Genomic DNA, 16673 nt, shown 5'->3' with positions numbered 1-16673 from the left:
TCTTCTGCCAGAAGGTGTGAAGAAGCTGCATGAAACACACAGAGGAAATGGAGGTCTACTTTGGTTGGTTGATTGTCTTTTTAATCCAAAAAGTTTTCATTTAAGTTTAGGGTAATGTTTTATTTTAGGATACACATCTTTCAGCTTCAGATCTTTACAAATACCTAAACAGTTTTTATATTAACCACCCCTGCTTTTCCACTCCCCCCCCCCTCAAGGGTATACACATCTAAGTAATCTCATCTGGTTTAATCCCCCCAAAATGGGTATCACATCTCTTTCTGCACTCTTGCAAAGATCTGTAGTTTTCCTAGCTCAGGACAACGAAGCTTTATCCTCTTAGTCATGGTGGCTGAAGGCAGCACAGGCTCTTTTGCCATGGGTAACTACATAAACCCTCCCTCCATCTCGTAATCCATACAGGCATGAAAAACAGGAAGCCTATTTAATGGAGTAGAACAGCTGAAGTAATGGGTGCTCAAGAGTGCAACTGATAAGCAGCTCGGTAACAGACTAACAGTTGAGATGTCTGTAGTCCAAAGGACTAAGAGCCTTCGTAACGTACTTGCAGTACTGTACAATGAGCACATGCAAAACAGGAAGTGTCCAGGTAATACTGTACAAACCAAACACATGGTGCTGGAAAGGACTGTCATTTGAGAGACTGTTTAGCTTTTGGATAAAAATCAATCAAAACAACAAAAAGTCTATTAAGTCTTCAAAACAGCATACAGTAGAAAGCACACAAGACACAAGGAATTAATTAAATGGAAAATATGAATTGGAATTTTGATTATTGACATCAGTAAGGAGAACCATACTTGCTAGCTACCAGACATTCACATACCTGAGCAGCAAATCCAGTAACCAAGTTACATGACTGAGCATGAGCAAGGCACAGTGGAGAGGGAGAAACTATCACTCTGTGCTTCCTCATTGCTTCCGCTTCAGCAGATCTCTCCCTTTACGCTGACACCAAAGTTGTCCAAACCCACTCTCCAGTCAGACCACCTGAAAACTCACCTTTCTAATGACAAGCATTTCTATAGAAGCAAGTACTCTCAGCACCTAGCACTTTTCTAAAGGAGCTATTTTATCCTTGAAATGGGGTGCATGTCCTGCCTCTACACTGTGGCCACAGTAGTGCATCTGTGGAGGCTCTTAAGTCTATTCATCATCCTCCTTACTCTTCTTCCTTAAATACCAGCAGTCAATGAAATCAGTTTGTCACAGCATTTTCATAAATAAAGCTAACTCTTTATGTTTCGTTATTTAACATGTTTGATGAAATTAAATATTTATGCTGCCCAAAAGGTCACAATATTAGTTATCCAATTACCACTATAACTGCAGCTACCACAGCTTAGCAGGGCACTGCAGTATACACACCACACTTAGCTATTTTAAACTAAAACAGAAAGGGTGTCTTTCGCTATACATTATACTTGCTTATACCTGATTCTGCAACATGCATACATTTATACTTGGACATAGAAGCATAGAATAGTTAGGGTTGGAAAGGACCTTAAGATCATCAAGTTCCAAGCCCCTGCTATGACATCCTCTCAAATGAATCTGGACAACTTGCTATAGCCTTCTAAAGAGTTGACAGATGGTTTGCATACCTTGCAGCCATTAAAACCTCATACTGTAACCCCCTCTGATCCTTCAAGATAAGCATACTCTTATAGGAATTTGGAAAAAGTCTTCCCAAGGAACTTAAATACCACAGGAAAATATGCCTTTGACTGTGGAAGCAGCAGATTCATCCATGAGGATTTTGTCAATATTGCCCAAATCTGTTATTTTCTGCCATTTAGAAAATAGTCTTTCAGCTGCTGAAAACAGGATGCAGTCAAATGTCATGGGAAAAAAAAAAAAAAAAAACAACCAAAACCTCAAGCAGGTACTAAATCCTACCTGAACTAAATTCTAACACTAAAAGCAAAAATTAAGCTTTGCAATGCTGTCATCAACAGTTAATGGTGGCACCTAGTGATCATCACCTACAATTTTGACTGTACAGCCTAATAAAACAGTAAGCAGTACACGCCAGACATCCTCCTTAAAAGTATTAGCAGAAAGAGCAGCACTCCCACTCCAAAAGCTTCAGGATTTGAAGCGTGATTTGAGCAACAGTGTCTTACAGGTTGTGTAATCCGAGTTTACACAATGAATTTCTACAAAAACCCCTATTCGTCTAACTGTTCTCATCATTAACTGGAACAACTGAAAGCAGGAAAAGGGAAAAAAAAAAAATAAACCCCAACCAAAATCCATCACCTAAAACAAACAACTTAGTACATTTGGGACATATGTTTGAAGTAAACCTCATACTTCTTTTAAATAACTTAATTATGTTTGGTAAATTCAACTTAACAGCATTTGGCAAATATTAAGGCACTTCAGACAAAGCTTGGAACAATTATGACATTACTCAAACATCATGGATATTTAAATGTGTACAAACCCTTCAATTACAGTAGGCCAGAACTAATACACATGACTTCTGAACTTTCTTACAGATTAAGTGGTTGACTGAATTTTTCTTTGCCTGTTTAATTAAAGAAGAGAATACTTTTTCTGTCCTAGTACTAGTAAGTCTTTGAGAGGACAAAACTATGCTGTAGCCTGTTTATGTAAACTGATATGATAAATCCCTTTTGCTAACTGCATTACTTAATCCTGATCGATTCCAAAAAGGTAAGTAACTTCTTGTCACACAAATGGCATTAACACTAACAAAAATTATTTAGTTAGTTAAAACATTGTCTTACCGTGTAAATCCCAATTCTACAAACAGCAAATGAGAGCTGGATACATTCAGACATAGTCTAAAGAAATTAAAATAGAGATATTACCAAGAATGCTTTTTACTACAAATTAGGTTTTTTCCCATCTCTCCCCTTTCCCCTGAAAGCACCACCTAAGGCTATATTTCTTTATTTTTCTTCTGTAAGTGTGTATTAAACAAACTGAGGAAATTCCCATATAAATTCACATTATGCAGACACTTACTACCTTTCTATACGGAAGCAGCTGCCAACACCATCATGCTTCCTAATTCAGTATTTCACTACAGGCCTCAAACTACCTAATGCTCCCCAGAATGCCTGCACACAACATTAACATTTTGCATGCAAGCTTTTATTTCCATTTATTTTTATCAATTTGGGTTTAAAAACAGCCTGCAAAAGACATTTTAATAGGGTAATGTGCTTTTGCCTTCTTAGAGGACTGTAAAGAGCTTCCACATTTAAATATTACCATTTTTCTCTCGTATCATCATTCAAATTCTCTTCCTCTATTTACCAAAATCACATGTATTATTTAATATCCCCACATTTCTGAAGTCATACTCCTTTAGTTTTCTGAAATTTTTATGTTCAAAAGAGAGCTCTCTACTGTCCTGAATATTTTATTTAATCTGATCGTACAGCTGTGAATAAGCATATTAAAAGCTTTTACCCTCAACTTGCTCAACTTCCAATCTGTTGTGATTCCACAATTCTATGTCTTCTGCAGTCACACAGAGAGGCTGAGGATGGACTATGAATTTCTGATGAAACAGATGAAAAACACCTTCTTTAAATAGCACAAAGAAGTCAGAAAATAAATGCAACTCCCCAACACCAAAATAAAGCCTACTGTAGGCTTGACTTTTTTATATATAGTACAATAAACCAGGCTTACAATGATTTATTCAGATGAATGGAGGAATTACTTTAAATCAGGTATTTGAGAAGTCACTGTAGCCAAAAATTAAAGCAATGAAGTAGAAAGTTTTTACTGCATGTATAACGAGTTCACACATCATCTACATGTATTTTATGATGTTGAAGGTGAACTGCTGGATGCTACAGACTTCAAATAGGATCAGTGAATTATTTTATTTTTGTTTGGCCTCTGCTTTCTAACCTTCTCCCCTCAAAACCCTGCAACTGAAATACCCATTTAATTAGAATTGTGATTTAAAAGCTTAAAAGAGAAGTCATGAGTGCTAAAAAAATGTGCAGCAACACTTTTCATTAGCTGAAATTGTTAAGTTTTAAATGAGCAGTATTTCACTAAACTGTCTGAAAGTCAAAAAACACAGCACAAAAGCCTGAAAGCAAACCTCAACAGCATGGCTGATTTTCTTTTCTTACTGGAAGTGATCTAGAATATTCTTACTGACAAGGAAATGCTGCTTCAAAGCACCATTTAAACTGCCAGGATGTATTCTTTTCAGCTTTCAGAACAAACATCCAATTCTACAACTTGTGCTCTAAGTTTCCCACAGAAAAAAAAGAAGACACAGAAAAACAGTAGAACCGACTTTGAGAAATCCCATGTTACACAAAGTGGTGGGGTGGGGTTATAAACCATACCCATACCCCTCCTGAGAGTATTTGCAGAGCTTGTTCCAAAGGTTCTAGGGATGGATGACTTCCCCCAGCAATCTCATCTAGTGCTTCATTACCCTCCCAACTAGAAAGTTTTCTAATGTTTAACCTGAGTCTGCTGCAATTTAAGCTCATACTGAAACACAGGGTGATACATACAGTGATTTGTATCTTCAGGATCCTGACATATTCTGTTCTGATGGCGGACTCAACTTTGTATATAAAGTAAAAGATTATTTTGGGTTGCAAGGGAAGTAAACATGCAGCAGCAGCAAAGCACTGCAATTTCTCAATGTATATAGTTTGCTTTTATTCTAGACAAGTACAGCATTACACATTGTTTTCCTTTTTTTAAGTTTTGCTCAGTACTTCCAGGCTATACATTCATGGGAGAACTCAGCTGCAGTTCAAATTCTCCAGCAAGCACCTGTGGACCCTTGCTTCAGTAGAATAAAGCACATCTATGCTACCTTACTTATCTGTTGTTGGGTTTGTTAATGTTTTGAAACCAATAAGCTATTAGAAGGGATGAATTCTAAAAATTATTATCTCCCCTTCCTACTGTCACAAATAGTGCCATTGAATGCTCCCCCTAATCATTTCCCAATGAAATATTAAGCTAATCCCTTCCCCAAGCCTCCAAGATGATGCTTATGATCTGCAGCCTGTACCATTAAAAAAGCTCATTAATTCCAATTCTGTTATCAACTTCTCTCTTACATTCACCTCTTCTCCCCCCAGAAAAAATTTACATTCCCTTCAATATTATTTCAGTTTAATCACTGAAAAAGCATCAGGATTTGATTTAAATAATTAGATGCTTAGTGATGCTGTCCTACAGACTATCACTCTGCTCACTGAATTACAATGTATTTGATAATATGTTGCTACACTGGGAATTTATTCTTCATACTTTCATTACTTTGGTTTTGCATCTCATTCGGGACCATACAACTGGGCAACAAAACAATTGTTGGAGAATTTTCATTTTGTTTACTTACAGTTCATTGTTGCTTTCTGAAAGGATTTTACATGGCAAGCATGAAAGTAAAAGAAAAAAAATAATGTAAAAATATTCCTACAATTACAAAAGAAAGACACCTTTTTGATACAATTCTACAAACACTTATTCTTAAGAGAAGTCACTTAATATGTCTAAAGTGAACAGAAGAGTCATCAAGTCAAATATGTCTAACAACATAAGCATGCATCTATGCCATTAGGTACGCTTCTTCTGAGGCAAAACCTCAAAACATTAAATAATTTCTCCAGCTGGAAACTGAACTCACAGCTAACATACATATTTGCCCAAAACTTTGTTATTTCAACCATGTTGTAAAAACATGACTGTTCATAATGACCTAGAAAGACGTCTGCCTTGCAACTGCGCAACCTGTCATTCACAAGTGTTTGTTCTGTCCATTTTTTCAACCAGTCAGCTATGAGTACAAACCAATTTCAGTATTTGGCATTAAAAAAAAAATATCTGGCAGCTGACACAGGCACATGCTAATCTGCAACTGCACAAATTCATTGTTTTAATAGCTGTATCTTCAGCAAATATTACCCTACCTGTAATATTTACAAGAGAGAAAGCTTTGAAGAGATTAATTAGAGCACATTTCGCAACTGATCACTTCAAAGCTGCAATCTCCAAGTTGAAAGAAGTAGTCTCAAGAAACTTGGTGGGCAAAAGGGGAGGAGGGATCCTAATCAGCTTCTCGGAAGAGACACCTGACGGAACTGCAGGAGCTGGTATCCTCAACTCTGCCAATCAACAGAAATACTCACCTTCACCTCAGCTTGCTTTGCCACAATCCAAAATGCAGTGCTAAGTATAGTTCCAAGACCACAAAAGCAGACAGCAGTACGAGAAAAGGAAGTTGTTGGTTTTTTTCCACTGATATGTTTCTTCAGTAAAATAAAGATTAAGATGCCCTCCTGCTCATTTATAAAGAAGCGGTCCACCCCAGTAATCACTTGGAATTATTGGACCTTACAGGCAAAAGCCTTTCCACCCCCATTTTTATCTGCATCTTTTTCAGTACATAAGAAATGTGAAAATTAGCAATAAAAATGTAAAGAATATGCAGATTTTATGGCACCTATACGTATGGAGCCTGGAAGAAATACTCAGTGCTTGAGTTTTCCAGAACATGTAAGTACCCAAAAGCACACACAACTGTGCTATAGTACAGGTGGCAGGAGCTTTGACCAGAACTACTGCTTGCTAAGCTTGTGGTGTACTCCAAGTAGTAACTCAAAGGCTTCTCTTTCTGCATAAGATGTTATTAATGGAATGTGTTAGAGGGCTGTAACATTTCTAATTTAAACTCCCTGAATTCTTTTTTAATACAGCTGTCAGGGGTAAAAGACACAAAATATTTTCATATTCTCCTTCAATGCTGAATAATTAGATTTTTAAAATACCAACCTTTCTGTACATAGTCATTAGAAAAAAGAAATCTGAGTTTAAAGACTAGAAGAAACTGATGCTGATGGAAAGGCAATGATATGTGAGCAGTAAGTAGGGCTGGATCCAAGAATCCACTTGTCATCAGAAAAAGTAATCAAGTGGATGCACCAGAGAACAATGCTCTCCCCTCTTTTAGGCAATATTCTTACTAGAAAAGTTTTCCATGATTGTTTCCAGGACTGCAATGATTCAAAGAGTGAAAGATGCAGATTAGCCAACACAAAATTAATAGCTGCAAGAACAGCATAGAGATTTCTTAAGAATTCTGGCCCTTTTTTCCTGTCCTGCTGAAATCTGAAATTAGGCAAGTTTCTAGTCAAGAATAAAGCACTGGGAGATCACTCACTGTAGAGTTCATCATCACTCTGCATTTTACATAGGCTGCCAATTCAGTTTCAGGTTCACTCATTGTTGTGGGCCTTACATACAAAGTTATAAAATGGTTAGGATATAAATGCTGGAAGGCCGGTAGCCTCTTGCTCATATATCAAGGCAGCATCTCCAAGCAGAAGGAATCCTTTAGCTACATGTCCCTGGAGCAGCTTAAGTGTGTTCATAAATCCCTCTGAATTAAAAAGTCTCGCCTCTTGTGCAGTCAATGCAATTCTGCTTACAATGGGGAGCACTCCTGGACACAGTCCAGAATATCTCCATTTTCTAACTGTAATTTCCTGTACTAGAACTAGATCTAGCTGTCCCCATGGTGAGGATGCATGGACACGTTTAGCACACAGCATAACCACCAGGACATACAGGGAACCATATACCTCATGGACACATCCTCAGGTTCCAGCAATCACAGCTTCAGAATCTCCACAAGCCTATCCTCACACCTGGACATCAAGTTTAATACCCCCTTACAAAGGACCTGCCTTACAAGAAACTACAAATTCACAGTCTGCTCATTTTGGCTTCCCTAAGGTTAGTGCACAAATGAGACCCAGAATGCAACCATGCCCATGTGAAAAAACAGTTCCTGGATTTTAACTATCATCAAGTTCTTCTACTGGGAGAAATTACTTATTGCCTATTTACCCTCTCTTTATGATTTCAAAGATGTCTATAACATTGACTTCACACACCATTCAGCTGTCTCTTCTTCAGACTGAAGGGCTATTACTATTTAATCCCTCCTTGTATGGAAGCAATTGTTTTCTTTCAATTACTGTGTCATCCTTCTCTTTTTTGCTTCTACAATACTCCTTCCCAGATGATGCAACCAGAAATGTTGTGTTTAAGACAACAGCAAACCTTAAATATAAGCAGTGCAAAAACAGGCTTTTCCTTCTTTTTTGTTCCTAGTACTCTACACTTGTTGACAGATGTCTGGGTTGAGATGACATTTTAAAAAAGGATCCTCTTTCCCTTTCCTGAGCACTCATGGTATTTTAGGGCCTATTCATTCATCTGTACTGCCATGTGACTTCTACTACAAATATATGCAACATTGCATTTATCAAAACTGAATTTCACCTGCCATTTTATTACCAATATCAAAAGGGATACTATGATTTTTTTTTTCCCTAGGTTCAAGATGCATTCTTGATGTCTCTGCATCAGCCCATCCAAAGCATATGCAGTTTATACAACTAAATACAAACATGAATTTGCCTTGTAATCTCTGCATTCTCTTGTCCCTTTTATTCACTGCCAGAGCAGGGCTATCAAATCTCATTTATGAAACTTACTATTAACAGTTTAAAGTATGATTACTTCATTTTTAACTGCTTCAAAGTTTTTCATCTCTATTAGAGCCAAAATCGCAGAAGAGAAGACTAGGCAGTAGTTGCCATACAGGCTAATAAAATGTACAAAACAGATGCTTCTTCCATCCAAAAGTTCCAACTCATAACAAAAAAGAAAAAAAACAAAATCTGCAGATTTATTTCCCCTATATGAGCAGTTACTACTGGCTCTTGCATGCCATACTGCTTCCCCTGACTCTCCAATGCCAACAGTTAATGTGGTCCTGTGAACAATTTTTCTTCTACAGATGTACCAAAGCATACACCTTAAAAGCAAAGCATCATACAATGATTCATATTCTTCCAGCTGTTTGTCTTTCTAGGCAACAAAGCTACAGGACAGGACTGCATCTAAACATAGATGCAGCTAGACTTGTCAGCTAGACTTCCTGCTCTGTGTCTCTTCCTCAGATGGCAGGAAGCTACTTACATGCTCATGTTGGCAATTGATATAGTCACCTTACCAGGCTGTCAGTGAGACAAAAGAAAAGTTCTGTACTCTGAAGAGCTCCAGAATGAGACGGGCCACTCTCTTATTCAATTGCAAATACCCTATTTACATCCCCAAAGACTATTACACAGTCAGACAGTTGGCACTTGAGAAAGTTTTGCTCCACAAAGCAGTGAAAAAAAGCAAAGCCAACATACTCCAGAGCATTATCACAGAATCACAGAATCCCAAGGGTTGGAAGGGACCTCAAAAGATCATCTAGTCCAACCCCCTTATAAGCCAAAACCCAAAAAATCACAAGATTTTAAGTACTGCATATGGGTTTTTTTCCTTATGGCTTTTCAGCTGTTTGGACCCACATTTGTGCTTTTAAGTTTGAAACTAAAAATGCTTCTTTTGTTAATGGAAAGTTGATATCCTCGCATAATCACAAAATTTCAGAACTCAGTTTAAGAGAATAAACATCACAAGCTGGCAGCATTAAAAAACATGAGCTGATGATACTGACAACAAGCCAAAAATGGTAATCAGCATGGGGTATTAGAAGGAATATTCTGTCCTTGCAAAACGTAGATTTCCTCCCTTATTAAAAGCTTTCATTTCTAACCTTTTGTGAAATTCATCACTCTATTGCCTCAAGCTTGGAGGCCTAATTGAAGAATTTCAGGAGCAGCATACTGCAGAGCAACATGGGACCCAACACATATTGAACCTGGGACTAATTCACACAGACATTATAAGGCTATTCATAACAAACACAGACCAGCTCATTTTCAGAAACTGTGGCACATTTTTTGATGTAATGATATCTACCAGTCTAATGCAATCGTTATCATGGAAAAAGCAAAATGGCAAAGTAATTTGATTTTAAATGTGCTAATTCGCTTGTTTCTTTAGTGCCTGTATCTGAAGAAGAAAATTTCTGGCACTGTGATACTGCTGTGACTTCACAGAATCTTGTGTTAGAAATTATATTAAGGCATTCTTTTGTGTCTCAAAGGAAGCTGCATCAAGTTTCACTGTTTGCAACAGCCACCTTTGAGTCAAAAGTTTAACTGGGGAATTCAATAACTGTTCCTATTACAGAATGAGCAAATGCAGCATTTGACTTCTATCTTCTGCAAAGGAATTGCACACTTCTGCTCGCTGATCTACATTCAGCCAGGTAACTTCCAGTGAGTTAAGTCCCCAATATTTTTATTGCCCTTTCTGTATAGCTGATTACATCTTTCATTCAGCAACACTGTTTGCAATATTGGCTAGGTAGATTCTACCAAGGAGGAGGATTTGTTTTCCAAAGGACCTCTCTTCCATGTCTTCAGTCAGATCAGGTTCTTGAACTCCCAAACTTTCTTAAACCAGAAGCATGCTCATTCAGGTTAAGGTCACCTACCAGAATTGATTCCATTTGCCATTCCCAGTTGATTTAGATTTGAATGTTATGAGCTGAAATACCAATAGGAATCTAGTCACAACAACTTCCTTCCATGAGAGCCTCTGAAATTGTTTTCTGTTTCTTCCTATGTTATTATGCTAACACAGAAAGTAATGAGAAGCAGCAGCACTCTCACACTCAGATTAATTGAGCCTTGCTAGGTATACAGTACCATGTAGCCCAGCACAGCAAGAGCCGGTGCTGAAGACCAAGTATTCACGCTATGTACCTCTGACTAGTTTTGATCTGGTCCTGCGGACTGAAAACCTGTTAGCAGAGCGCTTCTTCCAGTGAGGTTTCAACTGAAAAAATATGAAGTTCATGTGATCTGTGATCACTCAACAGTGCAAACCTACCTACAGTAAGGACACTTAGACCCACTTGAAAAATTCACATCTGATCCAAACACTAACACAGTTGCTTGCACCCTGTACAGCAGCTGATCTTACATGTCTTAGCTGTTTTCTTTCCTTCATTCAGCTACATCTTTGCCTTGAAACAACTGCCAGACCCCACAGTCTCATTCCTAATCAGCTTCCCAAACCAAAAGAGGCATAATATCTTAATATGTAGACCATTTGTGCCCTACAGAAGGTGTAAAGTTTCAAGGATGTTACAGCTAATAGATGAGCCAACAGACAGTCCCAATAATCCTTATCATTATATGACAAAAGACAAAATCCACATGATGAGAGGAATGTTTAGCAAATGATAAAGAGGACAAGGCTATAAAGACTTTTGTTGCTCATGTTGCAGGTGATATATCAAAAAACTATCTGTACCTCAGATGAAAAATCTGGGTTCCTAGTATGGAACTTCCCCTATATTCCCTTATTCAAAGGAGAGCAGCTACTTGTTTACAAAGTTTCAGTGAAGTAAGACTCTACCCTTTAAACAGATGCCTCCATAACACCATTTATAGTATAAGAAAAAATGTTTTCTGTGGCCTGCAGATACCAAACAATGGAACAGGCAGCAACAGCAATGGAAAGACAGGATCTGAAGCATAACTGAATCATTAAGTGATCGTGTTTTATCCTGTATTACACTTCCAAATCACACCTGTCCAACTAAATTAAGGGGTCCAACTAAACAAAAGAGAAGGTCTTAAACATAAGCTGCTCAAGAGAAACTTTTTTTTTATATTATTTTAACATCACCTAGTATTTCTAACACCATCACAGCTTGGTATATGCAACTTTCACCTGTCAAGCAAGACTTCACCTGAGCATTAACTATCCAGAACTTGAGGTCAAGACCATTCAGAAACCAAGAAACTCTGGAGTCACTTCAAGGCCTATTCATCTAAAAATTGAAAACTTAGTTCAATTTACTCAAATGCTACCCAAATTTTAGCTTCTGTGTGCAGATATGCAGAAGTAAAATGGTCATAACAGCTAACAAATGTACAAAGAACTGGAAAAAACCCAAACTTGTTATAGGTAAAAAACAACCCCCAACAAAGCAATAAGGCTTCTACTGCACAAGGAGAGCACACTCTTGAACTTGCAATATTCACCTTCATGCTTAACTTTTAAGGGGGGGATAAAAGGAATCACTGAAGTTGATGCGGTTGTTCACATGAGAAGTGACACCTTCTATTTCAGGTTGGAATATACTCTTCATTATCTGCCCAAGAAGCATTCTTACATGCAACTAAGATACAGCGCAGTATAGAATACAACTTAAGATAAGTTATCATATTAAAAATGCTCAATATACAAAATTAAACAGGTTATCAAATTTATCTGACAAACTCTCAGGGCAATGCAAGACCTATTCTTTTTTTGTGAAGTCACACAGATGCAAATTTCTACATCACCCTCTAGCACAGGTTTTAAAAGCTCTATACAGGTCAGGCTGGTACATGCAGCTATTCAATGTAAGATCCTTATCTAGTGCAGAGGAAGCCACTGAGAAAGTATATTGTGAAAGTCTACTCAGCAGCTTAAAAATTACATTGCAAGTATCACGTACAAAAAACTGAAGCATTGCTATTGTTTCCCCACAAGTTCTCCAAGCAAAAATTCTAAGATTGGTCATATGCCATGCTTTTCACAAGATGCATCATGCTGTAATTTCTTAAATTAAGCATAGTCTACTGAACATAAGCCAGCCAATACCAGTCTATGTATACACTATAATCCTTTCAACACAATGCAGCAAGAATGAAGCAGAAGAAGGCTGCATATACATCACTGGATTATGTAGTCACAAAACCCGACAAATCTACATTGATGCAGCTCTGTTCCCATAACTTATTTTAAACGAGTTAACTCCAATACAAAGAGAATAAACTGTATGAGTAAAAGGTGCGTCTAAATGAGCGAAGATGCATTCTTTTCTAGAGGTTGAACCTGGATTAGCTATGTTGATCGAGTAGGAAAAAAAAAAATATCACCACCACACCACACAAAATAACCCACACCACTCCTAACACTGTAATTATTTCAATACAAAAATAAAACAGGCAGCAGACCCAAGAGCCTGTTCTAGCTATTAAAGATACAGAGGCTAGTGCTACTATTCTGTTACAACGCAAAACCAGACCGGAGCACTGCAGAAGATACTCAGTTCTAATACCAGTGTTTTATCAAATGGCATTAGCCATAAATCAAGTATCACACTGTAAGTGGAAGAGAGCATACACAGGTTCTGGTTATCTACCCATACAAGCTTCAGGACCATAGTCCAAGCTGGCTCCAAATGACTTGGCTTTGAGCAGGTTTTGAGTATTTTCAATAACTTGCTGATATTTGTTGATGCTGCAGATGTTCAGGATTTCCTTGGATCAGCTCCTTAAAGGAGAAAAATGTACTATCAATGTGGGCCCCATTCAGGAAAAATCAGAACAATCTTCTTATGGAAGTCTGGGAAGAGCTGGCTGGGGCAGACCTCTTGTCAAGAAAGAATGAATCCTGAGTCTGTGCTGCAGCAAACCTGATCTCAGCTATTGTAACTTCCTTCCAGCAAACTCTCTCACTCAGTCCTACTGCTAACCAAAACTTTGTATAATGCTCTGCCAAGGGACTACTGCAGCCACAAACAAGTGTATTCTTTGCCTTGCTGTTGGCTTCACACTAAAAGCAGGGGAGAAGACCTCACTGCCTGCAGGCTGCAACACAGGTCCCCAAATTGAGGAACCAGAAAACAAACCTTCTGTTTAAGTTTTGAAGCCCACATACTGCAAGATCCCAACATAAACACATAAAACACAAAAATCCCTAACGTGCATCTTTCGCTATTACTCTTCAGAAAATAACAAGGCAGTTGATCTCTATCTATAGGTTAATACCCATACTACAGCTGCAAGTCTTGCATAAGTAAAGAATAGGCCCATCTTTACAGTGGGACAGACTGTGGCAACAGCTTGGAGCTCTGGGATGAAAGTGGGTGGTAGACAAGTAGTGCCTAACTTACTACTGTCAACTTCTTTTGTCAGAGCAGCCTTTCAACAAGAGATGCTTGAACACACTCCTCCTTACCAAGAAGAGACATTCCATTTACCACCATTAACAGAGAAGAGGTGAAGGAGGACCAATATCCTGCATTTGGTGAAGATGAGTACTGGAAGAAGTCCTCTGCACAAATACAAAAGAAAATAACTGAACTGTCAAACAGAATTTGTCTTCTTTTCAAGCAATACACAGATGCAAAAAAATAAAAACTTCCCTATTTATTCCTCCTGTTGCCAGTTATGACAAGTATGCCAAAGACCAAGGATCCCTGATATATAAGAAGTATTGAAACCCCAGCAACAAGTGCTGGTCATTGACAGATGAAGGCATCTTGGCCTGTCCTGGCCCATCAGTGGACTAGCACCCTACTTAAACTATTATCCCCAACCTGTGGCTTTCACATCTACTAATAAAAAAAATAATTTGTCTGATCTGTAACAACTTCTACATCAAATTACTCCTTTATGTCTCCCATGGCATCATAATAATCACTGCAGGAGTGAAGACACCTTGAAGGTCTGTCTTCAGAGATAATTCCCTATATAACAGGACATTAAGCAAGAATTTATGACCACTCAAGATACTGTTATCCTGAAGATTCACTTTTTTGAGCGATGCCACCAAAGAAGGCCATAGAACCGACAAGAAGAAAATGATCAACTGGAGAAAAAGAGTAAGGGGAAAAAAATTAAAAAATGTAGAGCTCTTTAATCCCTTCCTCCCTTTAGTTAATACAAAAACATGCTCTCATTTTCCAAGGCTTATTAAATTTATTGTTCCCAAAGTGACTGGTTTTCCACGCAACCGCCTGCAGCAGTCACAAAGGTTAACGCAAGAATTTCAAGAAGTACAGGATGGCCAGTTTCATCTGGATATAAGTTTATAAAGGAAAAAAAATATAAGAAACAGCTCCAGGCTCTCAAGGAGCTACAAGGCTGCCCCTGGCACACAGTAAGTTTATTATCAGTATTTCATTAACCAGGTTCTTAAAGAGAAGACTACCTACCATTTCTGCCACACAGGACTCATTTTCTATTCTCTCTCTGCTATTCCAATCCAGGAAGCAAAGCCTAAAACTTTTTCTTTTTTTTTAAATAAAGCTGAATAACCCAAAATAAATCTAAGCTATATGAGCACAAGAACAATATTTAAGTGAATGTTTATGTCTGGTTTAGTTATTTTCATTCTCAGTGAAGAAAAAGTCAACCACTGTGTGCAGCTCTGATCTCAATATGGCAAATCTTCAAATCAATCCACTAAAAAGAGCATCACCGGAGATTTTGTTGACTGGCTGATGAACCTCTCTTGAAAGCCTACACCCATGCACATCTCATGTGGAGACATCAGAAAGGCTGAGTCAAGTTTCTGACTCCAAATGCTTCCTTACTGGTCGCATCAGACACCATCAGCGAACAGGGACGGACAGCCAGAAGAGACCTACACCTTATTGCCCGAGCTGACTCTTCAAAGCCTTCAAAAATGAAGGAGGGGGCACAGTTCATAGAGTAGTGCTCAAAGCAGCAAAACTTGAGTGATGGGATGTACCCATTACGCTCTCGCGCTGTTACGTGGAAAAGCCCAGGTCGGCAGTCACAGGACTACAGTCAAGTCGTGACTAGCTGTGCCACAGGGTTCACTTAACCGACTGTAACCACGTAACCACGACCCCAGCCTGAAGTGAGCGCCCGCGATAAGATCTCTCGCAGGCGAATAAAGCCAATACCCATTAAAGAGCAATAAACGTTACCCCTGAATACCAGATGCCAGGGCGCAGGGCTGCTCTCGCCCGGGGTGACAATTTGGTTCATTCAACCGTACCCTAAGCTCATGTATTTAGGAAAAACACAGCGACCCGGGTCACGGCTTTAGCATCCTAATAGTGGCCAAATGAGCGGGGCGGCCGCACGCTCCAGCGGCACCCTGCCGGCTCACCGCCCCTTAACAGCCCCGGGGCCCGGGGAGGCGGCGCGCCCGGAGCCCGGCTGGCCCCCGCCCCACCTGCCCCTCTTCCCCGCCGGGGTCGCCGTCTCGGCCGCCGCGCGCTCCGTAAGGTGTCCGACGGGCCGGCGGCGGGGGGCGCCCCGCTCCCGCGGGGGGACCTACCAGGTAATCCATGTACCGGGGGGCGCCGGGCGCCGCGCTGCCGAGCAGGTCTCCGGGGCCGCGGCTGACAGCGGGGCTGTGCCACCGCGAGCCCCCGCCGTCCCGGGGAGCGCCGCTGCGGGCCGCCTGCCTCGGCGGCGCGGCGCGGGGGGCTCGGCCGCAGCCGCCAGGTGCGGCGCCGGAGCTGGCTGTGCCGCGGCCGCCCCGAGGGCGCGCGGAGGGTCCGGTGCCGGCGGCGCTGCCCCGGCGGCGCTGTCAGAGCCGCCCGGTACCGCCGCCCGCTCCCTTCCTCACCGCGCCGCGCAGCACCGGCCCTGCGCGCGCGGGGGGGGGCGGACGGGGGGACGGGACGACAAGGAGGGGGAGGGGCGCGCGGGGGGGAGGGGCGGGCGGCGGGGCGCGCGGCGGGGAGCAAGGAGCGGGGGGGGGGGGGGGCAGCCGCGGCACAGCCAACCCCAGCCCGGCGCCCGCCAGCAGCGCCAGGCCCCGCCCCGCGAGCCCCGCCCCGCGTGGCGTCGCTGTCAGCTGATCGCACACGTGGGGCTCGAAGGGGACGCTCTTAAAGGCGTAGGCGCCCGGTGGTGCCACGGCATGGTGGTGGTGTGTTCCGTGCGCCCGGG

At 40.6% G+C, this 16673-nt stretch overlaps 1 protein-coding gene across 3 annotated transcripts in view; it reads right to left on the bottom strand.

The window, feature by feature from the left end:
* ARL15 (ADP ribosylation factor like GTPase 15) overlaps positions 1-16188 on the bottom strand; it is a 223163-nt gene extending 206975 nt beyond the window's left edge. Inside the window, exons 1-3 of one of the 3 annotated variants that reach the window (XM_065662343.1) lie at positions 16054-16188; positions 3469-3559; positions 2778-2834 (exon numbers count right to left, since the gene is read on the bottom strand). In XM_065662343.1, coding sequence (XP_065518415.1) covers positions 2778-2831 — 54 coding nt within the window. In that variant the 5' untranslated portion in view covers positions 2832-2834; positions 3469-3559; positions 16054-16188. The remainder of the gene's footprint in view (positions 1-2777; positions 2835-3468; positions 3560-16053) is intronic. The other 2 variants (XM_065662342.1, XM_065662344.1) reach the window with 2 other exon arrangements.
* Between the last annotated feature and the right edge of the window lie 485 nt (positions 16189-16673).

Source organism: Lathamus discolor, chromosome Z, assembly GCF_037157495.1.
Source record: "Lathamus discolor isolate bLatDis1 chromosome Z, bLatDis1.hap1, whole genome shotgun sequence".
NCBI lineage: Eukaryota > Metazoa > Chordata > Aves > Psittaciformes > Psittacidae > Lathamus > Lathamus discolor.
The sequence above is the reverse complement of the archived record's forward strand: the minus strand, read 5'-3'. Positions and strand labels throughout refer to the sequence as shown.